This window comes from Petaurus breviceps, unplaced genomic scaffold (assembly GCF_028583685.1).
Source record: "Petaurus breviceps papuanus isolate PSGF00001 unplaced genomic scaffold, PetGlider_PUasm1.0 91133, whole genome shotgun sequence".
In the NCBI taxonomy this organism is placed as follows: Eukaryota; Metazoa; Chordata; class Mammalia; order Diprotodontia; family Petauridae; genus Petaurus; species Petaurus breviceps.
The window spans coordinates 5,149,900-5,172,322 of record NW_027187419.1 but is presented as its reverse complement, the minus strand read 5'-3'; the positions used below and the strand labels follow the sequence as shown (position 1 = coordinate 5,172,322).

General features: G+C 37.6%; 1 protein-coding gene across 2 annotated transcripts in view; it reads right to left on the bottom strand.

Moving 5' to 3' along the window:
- USP28 (ubiquitin specific peptidase 28) overlaps positions 1 to 22,423 on the bottom strand; it is an 87,579-nt gene that overhangs the window by 3,184 nt on the left and 61,972 nt on the right. Inside the window, exons 9-24 of one of the 2 annotated variants that reach the window (XM_069080594.1) lie at positions 21,813 to 21,889; positions 21,241 to 21,389; positions 19,536 to 19,663; positions 19,151 to 19,246; positions 17,860 to 18,018; positions 14,549 to 14,772; positions 12,522 to 12,592; positions 10,954 to 11,182; positions 7,979 to 8,176; positions 7,041 to 7,180; positions 6,659 to 6,844; positions 5,381 to 5,476; positions 4,302 to 4,480; positions 4,109 to 4,187; positions 2,850 to 2,929; positions 2,032 to 2,155 (exon numbers count right to left, since the gene is read on the bottom strand). In XM_069080594.1, coding sequence (XP_068936695.1) covers positions 2,032 to 2,155; positions 2,850 to 2,929; positions 4,109 to 4,187; positions 4,302 to 4,480; positions 5,381 to 5,476; positions 6,659 to 6,844; positions 7,041 to 7,180; positions 7,979 to 8,176; positions 10,954 to 11,182; positions 12,522 to 12,592; positions 14,549 to 14,772; positions 17,860 to 18,018; positions 19,151 to 19,246; positions 19,536 to 19,663; positions 21,241 to 21,389; positions 21,813 to 21,889 — 2,215 coding nt within the window. The remainder of the gene's footprint in view (positions 1 to 2,031; positions 2,156 to 2,849; positions 2,930 to 4,108; positions 4,188 to 4,301; positions 4,481 to 5,380; positions 5,477 to 6,658; positions 6,845 to 7,040; positions 7,181 to 7,978; positions 8,177 to 10,953; positions 11,183 to 12,521; positions 12,593 to 14,548; positions 14,773 to 17,859; positions 18,019 to 19,150; positions 19,247 to 19,535; positions 19,664 to 21,240; positions 21,390 to 21,812; positions 21,890 to 22,423) is intronic. The other variant, XM_069080596.1, reaches the window with a different exon arrangement.

The following is a 22,423-nucleotide window of genomic DNA, read 5'->3' as shown; positions in this document are numbered from 1 at the left end:
CTCCGGACCCTTTTACATTTTTTTCCTTAAGTTTTACTAACATGCTTTGTTTTTTTAAATCACCATATACTACTCCAATCTTTTCCCCATACAAGAAAGCCTTCCCACATAACAGTATTTTTTAAAGAAAAAGGAAAAGGAAAAGAATTAACATAATAGTTCGTTGCGCAACACTTGCAGGTCTCCTACCTTTGCAAAGGTGACCCCAATACACTCTTAAATATTACTGAGGACACCTCAAAGAGTTTTTGTTAAACAGGTTATGTCTATCAGTATTTATCATATTAGAAATGAAAACACCTTAGTATTGTTATTATTATTATAAAAACAATTTTGACTTTGAGGACCCCCGAAAGGATCTTGGGAACCAAACCCCTAGGGCTCTCAAGACCACACTTTAAGACCTCTTGCTCTAGTCCAATGTGCACTATTATGACCAGGCCATTACAGTAGACATCTAAAAGCAGGGAAGTAGCCCAGGAGCAATCCCTTTGGTCATTTCGATAAGTTGTCAATATGCCAAGAAGCATGTATTAATCACTTATGTGCTGAGCACTGGGCAAAGCACTGGGGATACAAAAAAAGGCAAAAAGCAGTCCTTGCCAATAAGCTCACGATGCAACGGGGGAAACAACACGCAGACAACTAAGAACACGAGAGGTACATGAGGTACATGAGGTACATGAGGTGCAGAAGGGATAAATGAGAGATCATCCCAGAGGGAAGGCGTGAAGATGAAGAGGGATCAGGAAAGTCCTCTTGGGCAAGGTGGGGTTTTAGTGGAGACTTGAAACAAACCAGGAAAATCAGGAGGTAGAGATGAGTTACAGGCACGGGGGCAGGAAGGAAAAACTCAGTGTCGGGAGTATTTTGTGAGAGGAACAGCAAGAGGGCAGTGTCACTGGATCACAAAGAACACGGAAGAAAGGAAGGTGTAAGGAGGATGGAAGGAGAAAGGAAGGAGCTAGGTTATCAAGAGCTTTAAAAAATAAATACAGAATTTTATATTTGATCTTGGAGGTAAAAAGCAATCAGTAGAGTTGGTTGAATATAGAAGGCAACATGGTCAAGCTTAAACTTCAAGAAGATCAATTTAACACCTGAATTGAAGATGGATTAGAGTGTGGAGAGCCTTGAGGCAGTCAGACCCACTAGCAGGCTACTGCAATAGTTCAAGTATGAGGTGATGAGGACCTGCACCGAGGTGGTGGTAATATAAGAGGAAAAAAGGGAGCCTACTCCAGAGATGTTATCAAAGCAGAAACTATTGTACTTGACAAATAATTGGATCCAGGGAGGTAAGAATGAGGAGCCGAGAATGATACCTAGATTGTGAGCCTAGGTGACTGAGAAGATGGAAGTACCTTTGACAGGAAGAGGGGAGGGTTTTTCAGGGAAAGATAATGAGTTCAGTTTTGGATACGTTGAATTGAAGATGTCTAAAAGACATCTAGTTGGAGATATTCAATAGGGAGTTGTGAGGAGACTTGGAGAAAAGTTAGGGCTAGACAAGTAGGTCTATGAGTCATCTACATAAAGATGATAATTGAAACCAAGGGAGCTGATGAGATCAACAAGTGAAATACAACAGAGGGAGAAGAGGGCACAGAATTGCGTTCTGTGGGGATCATCTATCGATTTAAAGATACAGCTAAGGAGATTAGAAAAGGAGCTGTGGGACAGGTAGGAAAATCAAAAGAAAGCATTGTCATGAAAGCCTAGAGAGAAGAGAGCGTCAAGGAGAAGAGTGTCAAAAGCTGCAGAGTTTAAGAAAGTGGGGATTGAGAAAAAGCCATTAAATTAATAGGTATGAATGTGCTCTCATCCTGTCTTAGGTAGAGGGGTGATAGAAAAGCAAATCTGAACACAAAAATAAATTGCTTCTTCTGTAAAGAGAATCTCTTGAGAAAGTCTAAAATCTATTAGGAAGACAGCTGTTATTTTATAATACCTTTTTTTGCTGCAGGGAACAGAAATATGGAAAGTTAAAAAAAATAATCTCAAAGTCTCACAACCAAAAATAATACAAACCAGAAGGCATTTTCTTCGATACAAAGCGATCACTGACTCCTCCACTCCTCTGCTAGGCCCCTTCATTAGCAGGGCTGCATTACTCTGGTATGCATACACCAAGTAGGAAAGAGCTTCATGGCACCTAGAAGATGATGGAGAACTAATGACTGAAATGTTCAATGCCCCCTTATCTAAAACTTAAACTTTACAAAAACTCAGATAAATGACCAGTTTTTGGTTTGGTTTTGGTTTTTTTGGAGGAGGGAAGGAGAGCAATAAGAAGGGAAGCAACATGGAGTAAAAGGAAATAACATTGGACTAGGAGTCAAGAGACCTGGTTCCTAGCTCTGGCTTTCCCACAAAGTAGCAATAATCTTAAGAAAATCATGGCCCTTTAGTTTCTTCTTTTGTAAAAGGAAGGACTTTGACGCGGTGATCTCTAAGGTCTTATTTAGATATAGCATTTTATGATTTGCTTTCCAAGTTTACACTCAATCATTAAAGAAAACCTGGGATGTATCACAGCCAGCTTGGTAAGTTAGTGAAGGCAAAGTGCATCCAGCCTTATCTACTAATAGGTGAGGAGTGAGAAGAGAGCATTTGTGACTTGTTGTGTGGTTTCTGAAATCTAGAATTAAAAGACCAAAGGTGCCAGTGTCACCTAGAATGTGGAAGAGATGCAGAGCTGCTATGTATGACATTCATGGATGAGGATTCAAAGTGTCACTATCATCAATCAATCAGCAAGTATTTATTAACTGCCTGCTTCATGTCAAACATTGTGCTAGGTGCTAGGGGTACAAGTACAAAGAATGCTAAACAAAAAGCGAACATACTTTCCATTCTGATAGAGCTCCAGGCCTGTCAAAAGATACACAGATACTTTGCGAAACAAACTGTAATCTTCATGCCATTTCTGTAAAGGAGAGGAGAGCATTTCTGTAATTTCCAGTGTGGCAACAGTAAAAAACAAAAAACCATTCAGATTTGAAGATCTGAATCTTCAGATTCAGAAAAAAGCTTAGTTTTAGCATTTTTAGAAAATTTCCTGTTTCTCCCACTGATGACTGCTGAATAGTTCTCGAGGAACACCAGGTAGTACAAAGCCTCTCGACACCTTGAAAGGTGGTTCAATTCACCTTAGCAATGTGAACTTTAGCAAAGAAAATGATTCTAGAGATCATCTAGTCCAGGTCCTACAGCTCCTCAACTTGATAAATGAATAAAATGAGGCACAATAGGATTAAGTGACTTGTCTAATGCTATACAGTTGGTTTTCAACAGAGCTTCAGATTTTATTTCCTTAACTTCCAATAACAGACAAGCACATCTAGCCTTGGATTCAGGAGTGAATTTTAAAATTTTGGCATAGAATCATTCAGCTGTAGGGAAGGTGTCAGGATGTGAGAACTCCTAGTCATTCATAAAATACTCATTCAGCTTTAGCTAATCAAAGGAAGAGATTATTAATGTGTGATTGGAATGGTGGCCAAATCAAGTAAACCTCAGGAGAAGTCTATTCTTTAGTTGGATGAAATTACCTCCAGAGTACAGAATTGAGAGCTATAGTGAAATAAGATTTCTCTGTGGGTTACCACCTAAAAAATAAATGGACTAACAACCTCATTACCAAAAAATTTTTTTAAATCAAAGTATTTTTTTATTTATTAAAGCTTAACATTTTACAGCTCATCAGAAGGCCCTTGCCAGAAATCTAGACCATTAAACTGAGTTCACGTTCATAGAAGGTGTAGGTTAACAGAAATGCTGCTCTGTTAGGAAAAATCACCAAACACTATAAAACCTTAGAAATCTAATCTAACTAACTTTATGAATGAGAGAACAAAGACTCAGAGAAATAAAATGACTTTGTCCAAGTGTACACAACAGTAAATGGCAGTGATGGAACCAGAGCTGCTATTTCCTACCCTTCAGTGAAAACTTAAGATTTCATCTGGGAAAACTAAATGAAGAAAAAAACAGATCAGTTAGAGGGAACATGGAGGCCTTTCTGAGTTCAGATCAGGTCTCCCTCAGCTACCAATAAGAGTATTTAATGTTCTGGTTTACAAATACCCTGAGAAGAAGACTTTACCTTGTATTCTTCCATATTCATGTCATCTGGGCCAATCTCCTTTAGTTTAGCTTGAGCCACCTTCATGATACTAATTGATCTGTTTTGATAGAGAATAGAGAAATGATAAAGTAAAGTATAAACTAACCAGTCACCCCAAGAAACCACAAGTCACTCCAGGGGCAGGTGGTGTTTCTCCTCTGCACCCTCTCACCTTTCATCATAGCTGAGGTTTTTATCTGCAAACTGTTCCAGAAGAGTCCGCTCCACCACTCGTTTAGGGGCCTCATTTTGGAAAAAATACACGAGGACATGCTGAAGTCGAGGGTCACTGTGAGGAGTAGGAGTCTCTTTGGCCAGCTGATATAGCCTGGAATACTCTTCATGGAATGCCTGCCAAAACAGGACAGGCTTTTAGCAGACTGTCCACCACAGATCTGAGCACAGAAATATGAATCTAATAGGCCAGGGTTTCTTATGAGTAAAGAGCAGATTAACCATGAATGATTATAAATGTGATAATGTTCAGTATGAAATGTGTAAGCTATTTGGTTTTGGTAGGTCATAATAAAGAAGTATAATTCTCAAGTAGTATCAAAAAGTATTCTAAGAAACATCTTTTACACAACTGCAAAAGTTTGGTTTAAAATGCTTTGGGGCAAGCACCAAGTTTCCTCAGATTTAAAAAAATGTTATTGTTTATGCTTGAGTTTTATCCACTTCCTTTAAGAAATAATGCCCATTACCCACCTAAGCATCCATACACCAAAGACCTATAATGTACGTTAACGTGGGAGGCCTTTTGAGTTCATCTATGTTGAAATCCACCATGACCCAACTATAACTTGTCTTAGAGGGCTGCCCAAGGCACAAAGTGGTTGAATCATTTGTGATTTTCCCAGAGTCACATATGTATCAGGGTCACATTTGAACCCAGATCCTCTTGACTCTTGAGTCTAGAACTTCTATTCACTGTGTCGCTCACTCTCTCATCTACTCTATATCCCTCAAATTACTTAGAAATGTTAATATGTGGGGGAAAAAATCTATTTCATAGATCAAACAAATGGATTTCCCTCGGGTTTAACATAGTGTGGCACTGTTCAATCAGTAGCTTTAATGAATCTACATTAATGCAAGTAAAGGAAAGATCATTATCACCTGTCAGCTTGATCATTAGCTGGTCAGAGAAGGTAGAAAGACATTTGTAATTAGAACTTCTCTTGCTTTATACTGCTATGTAAACACCACACTGGTTGAATGTTAAAGGTTAGAATTAAAAAGCAGAGATACCTTAATAAGCCCTGCTTCAGACCCATCTCGATCAAAGGCCTGACGGGCTTTAGCTATGGCCAGGATGACCCCCTGCATGGCGGGGCTCAGCATCACCTGGCACAAGAAGGCACAAAACAAAGAAAGAAAGAGGGCAGAAGAAAAGTTCAAAAGAATGCTTGTAAAAGAAAGCTGAACAGAGACCTGAATCAAAGTAGAGCAATTTAACTGAATTCTACTACAAGTTTCACACACAATTGCCATATGCATATACACCCTTGTCATGCACTGCCCCCATCCCTTTACACAATATCAAGCCTTTGCCAAAGTCACACTAGCTACTCCTATATACCCCCTCTAATTTAGAAGGACAAGAGAAGATATACAATACTAAAATAATACCCAATATAACACTGTTAGAGAATCAGACAAAATTATAGCTTCACAGAAGGGGAAGTATCTGAGGCAACCATTCCAATTTGGTACTCTAAGTCTGGGTATGCAACATGAGTACTCTAAGATTACAAAGTCCAATAAGAGAAATACATCATTTACAACAACCTCGAGACTAATGGTAGGCTACACAAAAGATGTCCTTGTAAAATAAAACCAAAGCCTTCCTAAGATTATGAAAGAACACAACACAAAAACCTCCATTCACAAGATAATGGAACTCTGAGGACTAGAACTGTGTATGAGTGCAGTTTTGATTGAAAAGGAGATCAGAGATGAATATCATGGGATTCTTTGTCCTTCCCGGACTTCAGAAAACACCTGCAATTTACATATTTTTTACATACTCCCTTTTGTTTTGGATTCTGGGCATTTACATACTCCCTTTTGTTTTGGATTCTGGGCATCTGGGGGAAAAAAAATCAAGCTTTGACTCTGGAGGAACCAAAGTGGAATAACACCATCACCAAGAACCAAGATCCTTCACTGGAGGATTTTTGTCCATTCTGTCCAAGACAATGTGATCAAATTTTCTTTTTACAAGCTATCAGGATGATGCAGGGGACTTAAATGTACACATAAGTGGTCAGACACACATAAGAAGACATATAAGTAAAGATGGAAGCTGATCATCGGTTATGTTAGTTATAACTGCATGTTGTAATTTGTGATTATTATTATTACAAGGCAAAACCAGGTTAGTCATCTATCTGTACCTGCACTAACGAAAGGTAAATTATTTTCTTTCTAAAATCCTTAAAGAAAAATACACTCAGCCACACAAGAACAGAAATGTAGCAAAACCAAGGAGAGACAACAGCTAAGGCCTGCTCTCATCTTGTGTACCTCCTCATCATATCCATCTGCATCAGATCTAACCAGAATCTTTCCCACACTGGGAATCTCGACTTCAGAGACCTGAGAATTAGGCTGGCCAGCAGACTCAGTCCCAGTAGCTTCTTGGAGCTGCTCTGACTGATCTGTAGGGTTTGTTTCCTGGGGGTTGGCCTTCTTGGGCTCAGCTTCCTTAAGCTGTGGCAGCAGAAAAGGGAGAAAAAGAATGAGAAAATACAGGAGGGCAGACGGAAGGAAAGGGAGAGTGGTTAAGGATGGCAAAGAGATGCATTTACAGATGTATGAGAAAACAAAGGTCTTAACTTATAAAAAGCATAATGTGCTGGACAACACTAAGTACTGCAGCAGGGATGCATTTCTAATACACATTTACCTCTGACAGAGCCGCTTCCACACCACTTTTCTCATAGGCATATGCTGTGTTGGCAATAGCCTGGGCTGTCTGGTCCTTTGCAATCACAGCATGCTCAGATGACAAACACCGAACACCATGGGAAGGGGTCAGGGATGGCTCTGATGAGAGATTTGTAAAAAGATATAAGGACTAAATAACAAATGAAGTCAAGAAGTCTTTTGATAAAACCAAGTAGGACCAGAACCTAGTTTAACAATCTACTTCCCAAACTTTCCTACATTTGAACAGATGTTCCCCTGGGAACTAATAAGGATTAAATTATTTACTTCAGAGTCCCCATGGGCAGATTTTTTAAAAGTACTTAGCACTGTGCAGTCATACTTTTTTTTTTTTTTGCTTTTTGGAGGGCAATTGGGGTTAAGTGACTTGCCCAAGGTCCCACAGCTAGTGTTTAGTGTCTGAGGTCAGATTTGAACTCAGGTCCTCCTGACTCCAGGGTTGGTACTTTATTCACTGTGCCACCTAGCTGCCCCTGCAGTCATACTTCTTAAGGCATCACCAGGCAGGGATCGCCTTTTGAAAATAGCATTCTTAATCCACAGCTATTAAACCTAATTAGTTTTTACTATAGTTTGAGTTAAAGAAGTGCTAACCATAGAAAACCTGAGTAGTTAAATCTTTTGCTACCAATTTTCTTTCAGAGATTATACTCTGGTACTGGGATTTATATTTAATGAAGTTAATGTTCAAGAAGGAAAAGTTATCTCTCTATAGCACTTATGCCATATGAGTGCCATCATCTCTGAATTATCATACTATGAAATGAGCAACAAAATGCAAAATGGCATCAAAATGCCTGTGGCACCACTCAGCTTATGGAAGGTCAGAGGTCCAGCTTACTGCATCAGACTATCAGGCATTAAAATATGACTGGTATGGACAATTTTCCTAGGCACCTTGTGAAGTGTCTGAGAAATCCTGTGACTCAGAGGTGGTAGAGGATTCGATCTGAGGGATCTTGCAGGACTGTTGCTCCTCCCATTCCTCAACTTCCTGCTCAAATCTCCAGTTATCTTCTTGGATATAATGCTTAAGTTCTACAGACAAGGCTTCCACCTCTTTTAGCATCTGGTCTGGCTCAGCCGCTGCTGCTTCTGAGGGAGACCAAAATGAAGTCAGTGTGAGACAGCTTTACTGACAAAAGAAGGTCATCAGAAAACAAGAAGTCTTAATTGCAAGATACGGCAAATTAAGAAGACAAGAAAAAAAGAAATAATTTTTTCCTTTAAGTACAAAATTTTAAAAGAACCCCAACAGAAACTGTATCAATCTCATAGTGTCAGTTTTCAAAATTTATTCCTTTTGCCACTAAAACCACCTAGCAAAAGTGATGGGAGAAAAAGAGCTTCGAATAGATACCTTGGGCTGGCAAGGTAGTAAGAATATTACAAACACTAGGAATCAAGAAACTATTAAGCCATCCTACAGTGTCTGACCAGAGCTTCCATGCTGAAAGGTTTCTCTATTTCAACCAGTACTTACACAGGTCAAAATAAATATCTGCAATAATAAAAAATTATTTAATGACTATTCATACTTAAATTAAAAACCAATAAATTATTTGTATTGCTTTCAATCTGAGACAAGTGCTACCAGAAATACAATGGCTAGAGACTACACAATTACAAACTTACCAAAAGCCAAACATGGTAAATGATGACAAGCAAGAACACATAGGATCATATGTCTAAAGCTGGAAGGGACTTCAGAAGTCATCTAGTCCAAGCCCTTTAGTTTTAAAATGAAGAAATTGAAGCCCACAGAAATTAAGTAACTTGCCCAAGGTCACTTGGGGAAAAAACATCAGAAGTAGGATTCAAACTAAGGTCCTGACTCCAGATAAGTTCTTTTCACCCCACACTGTAATGTGAAAGAAGCCTACATGGACACAACTCCCTCTAGCTGCTTGCTAATGATTACTCTTTGCAATAAGGAGAAAGGTTTTTTTTTTTTTTCTGTTTTCTTCCATAATATCAAAACAAATCACCCATGTAATTATAAATCTCAGTCTCCTTTGCTAGATCTTCATCCAGGTCACATCTGTCAATCATGGGTGATACCCAAGGCTCTGTGCTAAGTGTAGCAGTAACCACACTAGCACACCCAGGATGGCTGCTAGCACAGGTTCTTATATCTGTTTTACTAAGAAAGGTATCTGTTTAAGGGGTCAATCAACAATCTTTTTAAATTACATTCACTAGTTCAGGGGAAAAGGCAAGTACCCTGAACTTCAGAGAAAATTCAAACAGAGAAAATACAAGCAGAGAAATAAAGACCAACAAACAGGGCTCTGACTGCCTGAATCAACTATATACTTTACACACAACCTTGGATCGAGAGAACCTTTACATCTAAGCAGTCAGGGAGCTCTGAACATATGGCTACTCAGAATTTCAACCAGAGAATCACAAGATCCTTCTCATAAGCAAGCCCCCAAAGCAAAATACCAACTCAGAGTATATATACACTTCTGAGAGCCAGAAAGTAGCACAACTCTTGGGACTGTCTAATTAGAAATCAGCAAAAAGCATGAAAGCCTTCCTACAAGCAAGATTCCCCTAAGCAAGTTCCTCCCCCAGTGGGCTCTATGTAATTCAGGATGTATCACAACCGAGTACACAGGCCTATTAACGAGCAGGAAAGATCTTCTATCTCATTAACATTACACTACCCCTGTATATTATTTTCACTTAGTGATCTTATCAACTCCCATGTTTTCATCTATGTCTATTAAGAGATTCTGAGATTTTTTTTGTCCTGATTGCCAGCTTTACGTCTCCAACTTCCTATAAGATATCTTACACTCAACATGTCCAAAATTTGACTCATTATCCTTTGCCCCCAATCCTCCCTTCTTCTTCAATTCCCTATTACCGCTAAAGGTACCACAATCCTCCCTGTCAACAAGGTTCATAACTTAGGAGTAATCCTTCATTCTCACTCTCTTTCAAACCCCAACATCCTCTATTCAAAGTGATCTTCCTAAAGTGAAAGTTTGATCATAATACCCTCCCTATTCAATAAATTCCAGTGGTCTTCTTTTACCTCCAGAATAAAATATAAAATTCCCTCTTTTGCTTTTAAAGACCTTCAGAATCTGGCCCTCCTACCTTTCTAGTCTTCTTACTCCTTATACCCCTCAATCCAGTGACATTGGCCTCCTTGCTTATCCTCTCACAAGATACCCCTTCTTCCACTCTGTGAGACTGTCCTCTATGTCTAGAACTCTCTTCCTTCCAAATGGCTTCCCTGGCTTCCTTCAAGGCTCAGCAAAATTCTCATTTTCTACATGAAGTTTTGCCCAGTCCTCCTTTATATTACTACCTTCCCTCTGTTGATGACCTCCAACTTATCTTGTATAGAACTTGTCTGTACATAGCCATTTGCATGCTGTCACCTCCATTAGATTGAACTCCTTGAGAGCAGCAGTGCCTGGCACATAGGAGACACTTAATAAATGCGTGTTGACTTCACTTAATATACGAGCAGCTATGAGGAGTTATTTATACAATAATTCTTACCAGTAGCTATCTATGCCTTCATACTCTAATTGGGATTACAAAGATCTGTTGATTTCTGTCAGTATCCATCCTCTCCACCCATCACACCCTTTTTACACAGGTAACTCAAAGGGGCCAATATGATGTGTAATCAAAATTCTCCCCACATATGTACAGTATATTGAAAGGTTTCTAGCAAATGCAGGAAAACAAAACTCAAATATGTTATAGAAATGTGTCTTGTGATCTCAAAAGTAAAATGTTCACCACAATAAGACTGTGTCAGATAAAAAGGTAAAGAAGGCCACAGACCAAACCTGTTCCCCTCCCATAGGCAGTGCAACTTACGGCACTTTGCTGACTGGTGTTACCTGCAGTGAAGTGGGGCAGCTTGTCATTAATGTACATCAGGCAGTAAGCACTAACATTTCTCAGGCCTCCATAGGAGTCCCTCTCAAGTTCTTCCCAGGAAGATTCAGTTACAGAGATGTCATTGTACTTGAGCCAAATATTTCGTGGTCGATTATAAATGTAGGCCCAGTAATGTCCAGCATTTGCCTGTCCTTCATGAACCAGAACTGCATGTAAGCGATAAGGCACCTGAAAAGCAAAAGCCAGATTCTTGGTTAATTTTAAGCAGACTTTCCATCTTCTAATAGGGTTATTAAAATTCAAAGAGACATTCCTAGTTGCTAGACACGCTCCTTAATATTTCAATATGAAAGTCACATTTACCTATCTCCTTAGCCAAAAACAAACAGACCAAAAAAAAGTCTACACCTCATGGAATATCCAAAATTGAAAATCTATCCTAGATCTGTCTACTGCTGTTAGTTACTGTGAGCTTTGACCGTCATCCTCAGAACAGAAGATGACACCTATTTGCTCATTCTGGGAAAACTCTTGGGAGAGAAGAGACATGTAGTAAATTCATCTATGTTCTTGAACCTGTCCCTCTTTTTCAGGTTACCAGATTTCATTCTGGGCCAGCTATGTAATCTCTGAATTTCTTCTGCAAGTAGAGATCCTTACAATTTGTAGAACTGCAGTAATGCTTCTTCACTGAAGTCCTTCACTAATCCTGCTATGGGAGTGACCTGGAATTGTTGGAAGATTATGTCAGGGTAGTATGAGTTCTCAAAATCCTACCAAGAGTTTAAGTGTAGATTCAGTAGGTCTATTGTTTGAAGATCAGGATCAGCATAATTAGATTTAGAAAGGACTGGCTACCAAGAAATTAATATTTTTGGCTACACCAATTCATTAAATTATTCATTAAGATCAAGTCAGTGGAGGGAGTATATACTGGCAAAATTACTCATCTTTTCATGTATTTAGGTAACCACAATCACACAAAGGTCAAGTGTGTAAAGAGATTAACCGAGAACCAAATTAAGTTTCATTCTAGTGATTCAATGAATTGCCAAATATTTATGGAGTCATAAATATAGTGTTAAGAACTATCAGTGGGAACAGTGAAAATGGATTTCCCTCAACACATGGTACTTAAGTCTAAAGCTACACAAGCTCTGCAAACACTACTAAGTTCCCTGGTAGAAGAATTATTCCTCTGACAGGAGAAAATGTAGGAATGGGAAAAAGGGAGGTTTTTTTTTTCTTTCATGTCCAAAGAGTAAACTCATCCTTTAATGGTAGTGAATAAGAAGGTGAGAACAAAATGAAATCATGACGGTCTCTGTCTTCCTTTGAGTCTTTTTAAATTAATTTTACTTGAGATATCATTTCATGAGAAGTCAAAGTATACAATACTTGCAGCAATCTTTTATGTGTTTTAAGATAACATCATATGACTGAACTGATGTATCAGTTTTGAAACATGCAATTTCAAATTAAAAAACACATTAATAAATCTTTTTTGTAGCTGCCAAATGCACCAAGTTTTCACATAGTCTTATTTTTCTATTTAGTCTTATCCTACCTGGTGAAGAAGGGGATCAGAGTACATTTGCTCAATGGTTTGGGTAGTATGTGCAATACAGTTCTTTAGGTCTGTTGAAAAAAAGGCATAATTCAATACTCAAAGTTAAATATAGTTCATTCCATCTCATATTAACTGTATTATTTTTTTGTCTACGAAGACAGTGATTAGTAATCCATAACTTGGGTTCTTTCATCCCAAACTGCTCTCTCCAAAGTTACCAATGATCTCTTGACAAATACAATGGCCTTTTCTCTATCTTCATCTTTCTTGACCTCTGCAGCCTTTAATACTGTTGATTATCCTCTTTTCCTTCATACTCTTCTCTCTAAAGCTTCTGAACACTCTCTCTACCAGTTCTCTTCCACCTATATGACCTTCTCAGTCTCCTCAGTTGGATCTTCATCCAGGTCACCTTCACTAACGATGGATGACAATCAAGGCTCTGTACTGGGCCATCTTCTCTTCCCCCTGCATACTATTTTACTTGGTGATCTCATCAGTTCCCATGGTTTCAACTATCACATTCAGTTGATTCTGACATCTATTTCTCCAGCCCTAACCTCTCTTCTGACTGCCAATCTTACATCTTCAACTGTCTATTGGATATTTTGAACTGAATGCCTTGTAGACCAACTCAACATGTTGAAAAAAATAAATCCATCTCCCCCCCACCCTAAACCTTCCCTTCTTCCTCATTCCTATCACTATTAAGGGTGGCATCTTCCTCCCACGGCTCATAATCTAGGGGTCATCCTTCACTATTTGCTCTCTCAACTACTTTAACCCCATCCAATAAGTTTTTAAGTCTTGTAGTTTCTACTTTTATAACATTTCTCCTATATGCCCCCTTCTCTCCTCTGACACTACCATCATTTTGGTACCAGGCCCTCTTCACCTCATGGCTGGACTATTTCAAGAGCCTGCTGGATAATCTCCCTGACTCAATTCTCTTCCCATTCCAGTCCATTCTCTGCTCACTTGTCAAACTGATCTTTCTAAAGTGAAAGTTTGACCGTTTTACCCTCCCTATTCAATAAACTCCAGTGATTCCTTTTTACCTCCAGGATCAAAAATAAAATTCTATATTTGGCTTTTAAAGCCCTTTAAAACCTGACCCCTTCCTACCTTTCCAGTCTTCTTTACATACTCTGAGGTCCAATGACATGGCCCTCTTGCTGATACTCACACTAGACACTACATCTCCATATTCTGGGCATTTTTACTGGCTGTTCTGCATACCTGGAATTTTCTAATTTCTACCTCCTGATTTTCCTGGCTTCCTTCAAGTCTTAGTTAAAATCTCACCTTCTGTAAGAAGCCTTTCCAAATCCCCTTTATGTTAGTGCCTTCCTTCTGCTGATTATCTCCAATTTATTCTGTTTGTCTCTTGTTTGTCCATAGCTATTTACAAGTTGCCTCCCCCATCAAATTGTAAGCTCCTTGAGATCAGGAACTTTTTTTTACCTTTTTTGTATCCCCACTACTCAGCACAGTGCCTGGTACATAGCAGGAACTTAGTAAATGCTTGTTTGACTAGGCTTTTGCTTATATTAGTTCCACTGACTAGTAAGCTCCATAAACCTTGAGGTGATAGAGTATCATTACAAATCTGGGAGCCATTTGAGTCAGAGAGACCTTTTTATTTTCTAAACAATTTGAGAAATTTCACAAGGGAAGGACAAAATAAAAACCAGCCCAACTTAAACTGTAGAAAGAATCTCAAATTCAAAGGTACTACAGAGAACATCTTTGACTTTGTAAGTTGATTAAATTTAAAAATTCTTATTTAAAATATACTACATCTAGAAAGAAACCAAAGAATAAGAAACCAAAGAAAACAAAGAAACCAAAGAATAAGAGATATCAGATAGTCAGGACAACAAAAGTTATGCAATAAAGACAATGGTATAGAGAGGAAATATATCTTAAATGTGTAACCGCAAATTATCTTCTTCCTTCTAACTTAAAAAATTTTTTTAAACCAACAAAAAATTAACTGCTTAACAAGTTTCAAAACAGTCAACCTTGTATGTCTTGTTCAATCTCACTCCTCCATCTCTGAAGACAGGTCTTAACAAAGTTCATTTCTTCCTCAGTGACTGTTCGTGGAGCTGGGTGCTCAGGCATTTTCATTGAAGGTTGGGAAGATGTGAATGGCTTATTTATCAGATCAGTTTGCAGTAAATTATCTTTTTCCAAAGAGGATAGAGGAACTTCAACTTTGCCAGAAAATTCTTCTGCTCTAATACTAAAGGAAAAAAAAAAGGATCAGACTACCAATACTCCTTTTCAAGGAGTAGTTTTGAACTAAAATAAGCTATTCAGGAAGTAACACTGTAGCTTTCTTTTCCTATTAAGACTACTTCATAGAATATTCAGAGAACCAACTGGAAAGTTTCTAAGATGCAGCTTTCTAAAGTAGACTTTTCTTTCAGAGCAAATTAGATAAAGTCTTGAAAACTTTAGTATTTGCCCAACACAGGATCAGAGGCTGAAATCAAATTTCCCCTGGCAGTTTGATGGTTATTCACTGCTGACAGTGTATAAATACAAATTTATAGATATTTTTTAAAATGCAGTTTCTCATTACTGCTGAAGATTGCCATCAAAATCTAGCTAGATAATATTAACTTCCTTTAGCTTCAGCATTAAGAAATACTACCAAAGGCTAAGAATTGGAAATGGAGGGGATAGCCATCAACTGGGGAATGGCTAAACAAATTGTGATATATGATTGTAAAGGAATACTATTGTGCTATGAGAAATGATGAGCAGGATGCTTTCAGAAAAACCTGGAAAGACTTACATGAACTTATGCAGAGTGAAGTGAGCAGAACCAGGAGAACACTGTACACAGTAATAGCAATACTGTATGATGATCAACTGTGAATGACAGCTGTTCTCAGCAATTCAATGATCCATGACAATCCCAAAAGACTCATGATGAAACATTCTATCCACCTCAGAGAAAGAACTGATGGTGTCTGAATACAGACTGAAACATATTATTTTTCACTTTTTTTCATCTTCCTCCATAAAATGACTACTTTAAAAATATTTTACATGATTGCACATGTATAACCTATTATCAAATTTCTTGCCTTCTCAATAAGAGGGGACAAGAAGAAGAGAGGGGCAGAATTTGGAAATCAAAACTTAACAAAAATGAGTAAAAAATACTATAAAAAATGAGGGGAAAAACCTTTCAGTTTTCTCCCTCCCCCCAGGAGAAAATACTAAAGGTATTAAAAAATATACTAAATCAGATATCAATGAACTCCAGTCTGAGACCTGTTTTTGTATAGCTCACAAGCTTAGAATAGTCCTTATATTTTTGAATGGTTGAAAAAAAATCAAAGGAAGAATAATATTATATATAACATGTGAAAATTATATTACATTCAAATTCCAGGCTCCATAAATAAAGTTTTACTGAAATACTGTTGTGCTCATTTGTCTATGTATTGTCTATGGTAGAGCCAAATAGTTATAACATAGACTGCATGGGGTGCTCTCATTTCTTCACACTGCTGCTGGACACACTACAAATAGCAATGACAGTTATAATTCCACAGTACTGAATGCCATACCTACTGTAATGTAGTTTGTGTGTGTGTATGTGTGTTTTATTATCTGTGTGTACCCATTATATCAAAACAAGAAGAAGAAAAAAAGGTTTGTTACAATTGTTTGAACTTAAGGCTGAGACTGAAATTTTTCTGAGTGAGAAGTGCCTTAAACATTATTAGAACACTGAATGGCTTTGGAAATTAGCTTCTGCTGCAGATCCTGATAATGTTTCTTAACAAATTCAACACAAAATTATAAGGCAAAACAGTGCTTATATATGAAATTTGTACCAAAGAAAAGTTAATTTGGCAGCAATAACTAATACTGTCTGAATCAAAGTAATGTCAAAGCTGTTTGATACTTCCCATCTGGACAAAAGTTAAAATAAGAAGCAAGACCTCCATTCCCACACAAATTTTATATATTTTTTCCAAGCTTGATCTATACTTCCAGCAGTGATTTTTTAGACCTTGATATAACTGCAAAAGAAATTTCTACATTTGGCTATCCACTGAACATTGCAATTGAGGAATTTCCACCTAATCTTCAATTGGAATTAATCTGCAATGTAATTACACATTAAAAGGCAAGCACCAAGACAAGAATCTAATAGAATTCTAAAAATTTCTAAAAAATTCTAAGTGACGAACACACTTCAATTAAAATCATATACTTATGAATTGATATCAGTACATGGTAGTACCCATCTGTGTGAAAAGACATTTTTAAAGATGAAATAAGTTAATATTTCATTATAGATCAGCATTAACAGATGAACATTTGCAATTGATTTTGATGCTCAGGAATACTAACACTGAACCCCAAATGAAATGTTATTGCATCCCTCCCCCACCAGATTCCATTCTTCTCATCAGTAGATCTGTGTTTTTTAAAAATCATACTCAATTATTATTATTATATTTTCAATTTTATCAATAAAAAATTTGTGGAAATTAGTTTTCTCTTTTGTACCTACAGAAGTATCTACATAATAATCTTGATTTTGCCTCTTGGCCTGCAAAGCCTATAATATTACTTTTTGGCCCTTTCAGAAAAAGTCTGCCAACCCCCATATTATAGATACTAAAGAGGAAGCTAGGTATCAGAGTGGGCATGAAGTCAGGAAGTTCTAAGTTCAAAATCTAGCCTCCAACATTTACTAGCTATATGATCCAGGGTCAGTCACTCAAGCTCTGCCAAACTCAGTTTCCTCAACTATAAAATGAGAATAATAACAGCACCTACCTCCTAGAGTAGTTGTGAGGACCAAACGAGATAATATTTGTAAACTGCTTGGCACACAGTAAGTGCTAGGTAAATGCTCATTCTCTCCACCCACAGAGCACATTATAAGTTTTAAAAGCCCTAGCCAATCATTATCTGTTTGGCTTCTCACAACAGTCCTTTTGAGAGAGGGTGGGTCAATCATTTCCCCTGTATTTCATAGACAGAGAAACAGACTCAGATGAGACAAGTGGCACAAGGTCAGGCAGCCACACCATGGGAGCAGTTGCATCCCTCCATCCTTTCCAGACACTCATATGGCACTCACAGGCATTATTTCATTCGACACTCACCCCACACGGGTAGATGCCAGGAGTGGCATGTAGCTCAGGTTCACGGCCACATGACTAGACTTTGGGAGGATCAGAACTGAGAACATGTAGTAGCTTTGGAACTCCAAGCCTAAAGCTCTGTTCAGTCACCAGCTTCTGAATTACTCAATAGCATAATACCCCACCCTACCCACAAGAAGTTCAATCACCTCTTCTTGGCCGTCAGGTCAGAAATAGGGCAGTGGAGAGATGAGGCACAACCTGAGGGAGGTGCTTCCTCAGCAGGCTTGGTGCTGGCAAACTCAAGGACATACTGCAACATGTCAGGGAGGGGGAATCGAGCTGGGCCAGAGCCGTACTTCACATATCTAGGAAACAACACAAACATACTCTGAGAGCCAAAGTTTCTACTGTGTTTTCTGAGACAAATTCAGTATTGTTACTGTGGAGACCCAATAGAAAGGCTCACATCAAAGCAGAATGAATATCTGGAGGACACAGACAGAAGCCTGGGAAAAATTCTGCAGCATCCAGATGTAGAGCTATTCTGAAGGACAAGATCATGATGACCAACATAATTTTTTATATATCTCATAGATGAGTTCAGAAATTCAGAGTATTTCAAGCGGGCTCTTAACTCTCTAAGTAACTATGTCAGCTATCCCATGTTGCTGGTACAGTACAGTGTGGTTCTAGTCTGATGGGAGGGAGCTAAATATCTCAAAGGGAAATAAACACTTCATTAGAGTTGCCAGAAAAGGTAAAACAATGAAGCTGGCCTGGAAAAAGAATGCAATAATCTGGCAGTGACAATGACAACTGAACCCACTGCAAAATAGTTAAGATTGTGTGTTAATTTGAAGGATTTTTTCAGTCTTACTTACTCTTTCTATTATATATACCTGTTTTCATTTCAATAGCAAATTCTGATTGTTATTCAGTCAGCAAACTTCAGGGTTTAATAATTATGGGATGGGAATGGGTGGATATGGCATGGGGTGATCCAGCTGTCTTGTCCTTTTGCCTTACTTGTAAAAGTAGCAGTAAAGAAACTAGGAGACCTGGGTTCTAGTTCCAGCTGTGCCACTAACATTTTGTATGACTTTAGGCCAATCACTTATCCTGAGACTCATTTTCCTCATCTGCACAGTGAAAGCGATAGGGTTTAGATTCTGTCTTCTAACTCTGAAATATTATGTCTATTTATAATTTCTTTTCTTGACCATTTTGTAAAAACAAGGGGGGGAGGGGCTAAAGACATACAACTCTGCATTAACTTTTTTTTTCTCTGTAAAATTTTAAACCACACTTAAATTCTTAAGCTTATTAATTGCGGGGGAAAACATCCAACACAGTCAGGAGCTATTTCTGATAGCAATACAAAAAAGCTATCTACACTAAGCCTGGTAATGTAACCTAACAGTTTATAAATGATATTTATTCTACTTTTTATCATTTAAAATGTTTACATTCCTGAGTTTTAAGCTGCAGATAACTTACCTTTCTAATTTTTGCTGTAGAACTTTAACTTCCTCTTTCAACTTCCGAATGTGTTCTCTCTTAGTTCGAATAAGCTCTTTGCTGCTATACATGTACCTATCAAAATTATAATTTATAACTTAAGAAAATAATAATCCCACAAATATGCTTCATATTAATATTTTAAAATTCTTCTAAGTAGTTGCTTTTTTTAGGAAATAAAAAGAACAAAGTAGTATTTTGAATACATGCACATGCTACCTTGGCTTCCACATTTACCTGCTTCTTTTCCCCCTCCCAAATGTCTTAAGAACCCTTCATTTAAAGTATATTTATTTCTAAAGCTGGAATTCAACACAAAGGCAGTCTGCAACACAGTAAATGACAAATGAATGGAGAGCCTCACCTATCCATATAAATAATCTGAGGAAATTCCAGCTTATTGTGAATTTTCTCTGGTTGACCTAAGGATTGATTGAACTCAAATCTGGAGAGTTCAAATGTCAGCACTGGAGGTAGCTTTGTAAACCATCGCTGTCAGAAACAGAAATTAAAAGGAAGAAAAAAATCAATTTCAGAAAAGAGCAATACTCATATTTAACAGCAACAATTATATACCTCCCAAAACTTTCTTCTATAAAACTAAAGAACTGCTGCTAAACAGACATATGAGAGGGATCTTCCTCCTCTTCCTCAAATATCCAAGGGAATGGTCTCTTATAATGGAACTCACTCAATGAAGAAGTTAAATATTTCACAAAAGAAAGAATTTACTCTTAAGTTCCATTTTATGCAGGTTATCATTTGCTCCAATATAACTAGGGGACAGATGAACTGGCATGGAAGCTAAGGTTAGTTTGTAAAGCAGCAGGCATTCAAGAAGCATCAGACACTGATATAAATGGAAGTCATTTTCTCTCAATAGGATAAAGAGGGAAATATTGGGAATATAATGTGAAAACAGGCATAATTTATTATTTTTCACTGTTCAAGTTTCTGGCAATTCTTTAAATTCTTATAGTGCTACCTGATGGTGGTGGTGGGAGGCACTTAAACTTATCAAAACTATTAAAAAATATTTGGTGAGTGCCCTGTGTTCATAGAACAGGAATGGCTTATTACAAAATGACATGTTTTATTTAATGTACTATGTAGCAAGTCACAGCTTCACTTGATTAATAACTGAGGAAGAAGTTACTGTTATCCCTTCAGATACCTTGTCCTTAAACAAAACATTGAATCTAGGCAATAAGGATTCTATAATCACCACAGGACTAAACTTAAGCATGCAGAATAATTTTTCTAGTCATTTAAGAAAACCTACATCCCTGAATGAAAGGTCTCCAGATAGCTAAATATCTTAAGAACATTATTTTCAATTGCTTCCAAGGACATAAAGATTATACAGATGGTATAAGCCACAATGCATTTTAGAATGATAGGTCTTCATGAGAAATTAAGAAACATTTTTCTGAAAATCTAGGGAGGTATAAGTTCCAAGAGTCCTGGGACTGACATTCTATCTTTAAGGCTTTGTTATGGGTTTCCCTATATTATGTCAAGAAAGCTTCCTTTTCTTTCCTACAGTAATTGAGTTGGATTCTTCAATAGTGTGGCTAAATAAATGAAAAGTGCCATTCAATGCTGGCACTTGAAGCTTGATTTGAGGTCTTGAATTTACCTCATGCTTCTCACCAACACCCCCTACCTCTCTTTCATTACCTATCACCTAAAAAATAATAATGTTAAAAAATACAGGCAAGATAACTTAATATTTAAAAATTGATAGGAAAAATATTGTCAATGGCACATTAAAGAGTTAAGCAGTGTACTTCTTTACCCTACAAAAATATGGAGGCAACAGGATCCTCCTATTTAGGTATAGGTTGACTTCAAAAGAATCACAATGAAAGCATGAGATGTAGTATGGGATTTTTTAAATGGCTAAGGCTCACTAGCTCAAATGTATGACTTTTGCTCAAACCCCGTTAAGTGTCAAGCAAAATGACAGATTTTTATTAAGTGATAGGAAAGAATACCCTGCCAAAGGCCTCAGCCTTATTTAATTGACACTTTGTCCTTTATTGAGCAAATAAAAATATCAAACTAACCTCTTGTCCATACTTCACTGAATGATCAGGCGGAAGCATCTCAATCTCCCCCTCTACCATGGCTCCTTCCAAACATTCATCCAAGTTCCGATAACCATTTACCTGAAGGGGATACTGGCCAAAGGTTTCATTGTTGCAAAAGGTCTTACCTAGAAGAAAATTTGGAATGAAAAAAAAACAAGCCACCCTACCTCCACCATTGGCCTTCTGGTCCCCAAAACTCTATCTTATAGTATATTCCTAGAATTGGAACAATTTCTGGCAAATCAGGAAGTAGAAGTCACTTAATATTTTGTAGCAAGAATGCAGTTTAAATAAACCCCCCAGTGGAGGACATTAACAATTTTCTCAAAGCAGAAGTGCCTTAGAAACCTATCCTTCCCAGGACAGTGTGGCTTTGTATATGACTAAAACCTCTGAGGATTCAATATTAAAGAAATACAAAGAGCAAAAACTATAACAAAAGGAAAGATGTTTTTAACCAAATAAATTCCACCTAAACATGCAATAATATATTCCAGATCACAAATCAGAGATCCAGAAGTGATAACCAATCAGAACACAGTATTTACCTTCATGAACCCCTTCAGTCAGGAAAGTGCCATAGAAAAGTTGCACCATTGGGTTTTCGGATTTATTCCTGGGACTGCTGCTTTCAAAAAGGTAGAGAATTCTGCATTATATGGTCCATAACATTAAGCCCTCCCATTATTTAAAGGTGGAAGTCATTTAATTTCTACCAACCCCAAAAGAGCAACATATGTTCTAAAACAAGTAACATATCACTTTTGTAAAGCCTTGTAAACAAACATATTTTCCCCACGCGCCTTCTACCCCAATGGCACACAGGATACAAAATGAAAACCAGACTCCTTCCTACTTGCCTAGCTTAAATTTACTGGCAAATAAGTGGCTATTTGTAAGGTTGTTTTTATAATACACAGATGTTTTCACCTAGGGAGTCAAAGCATTTTAGGGATCAATTTCCTAGTACCTGGATAAGGTAGGGTCATCTGTTACCTGTCAGGAATTTCATTTCTGTCAAAACTGAAATGGCTAACGTTGCCACCGCCCTCACCCATCTCTACTCAAAAGGAATAACCTCAAAATAGTCACACATTAAAAATTAATGTCTAATTAAATTAATGTCTAAATTAATGTCTTCAACTACAATTAATGCTAC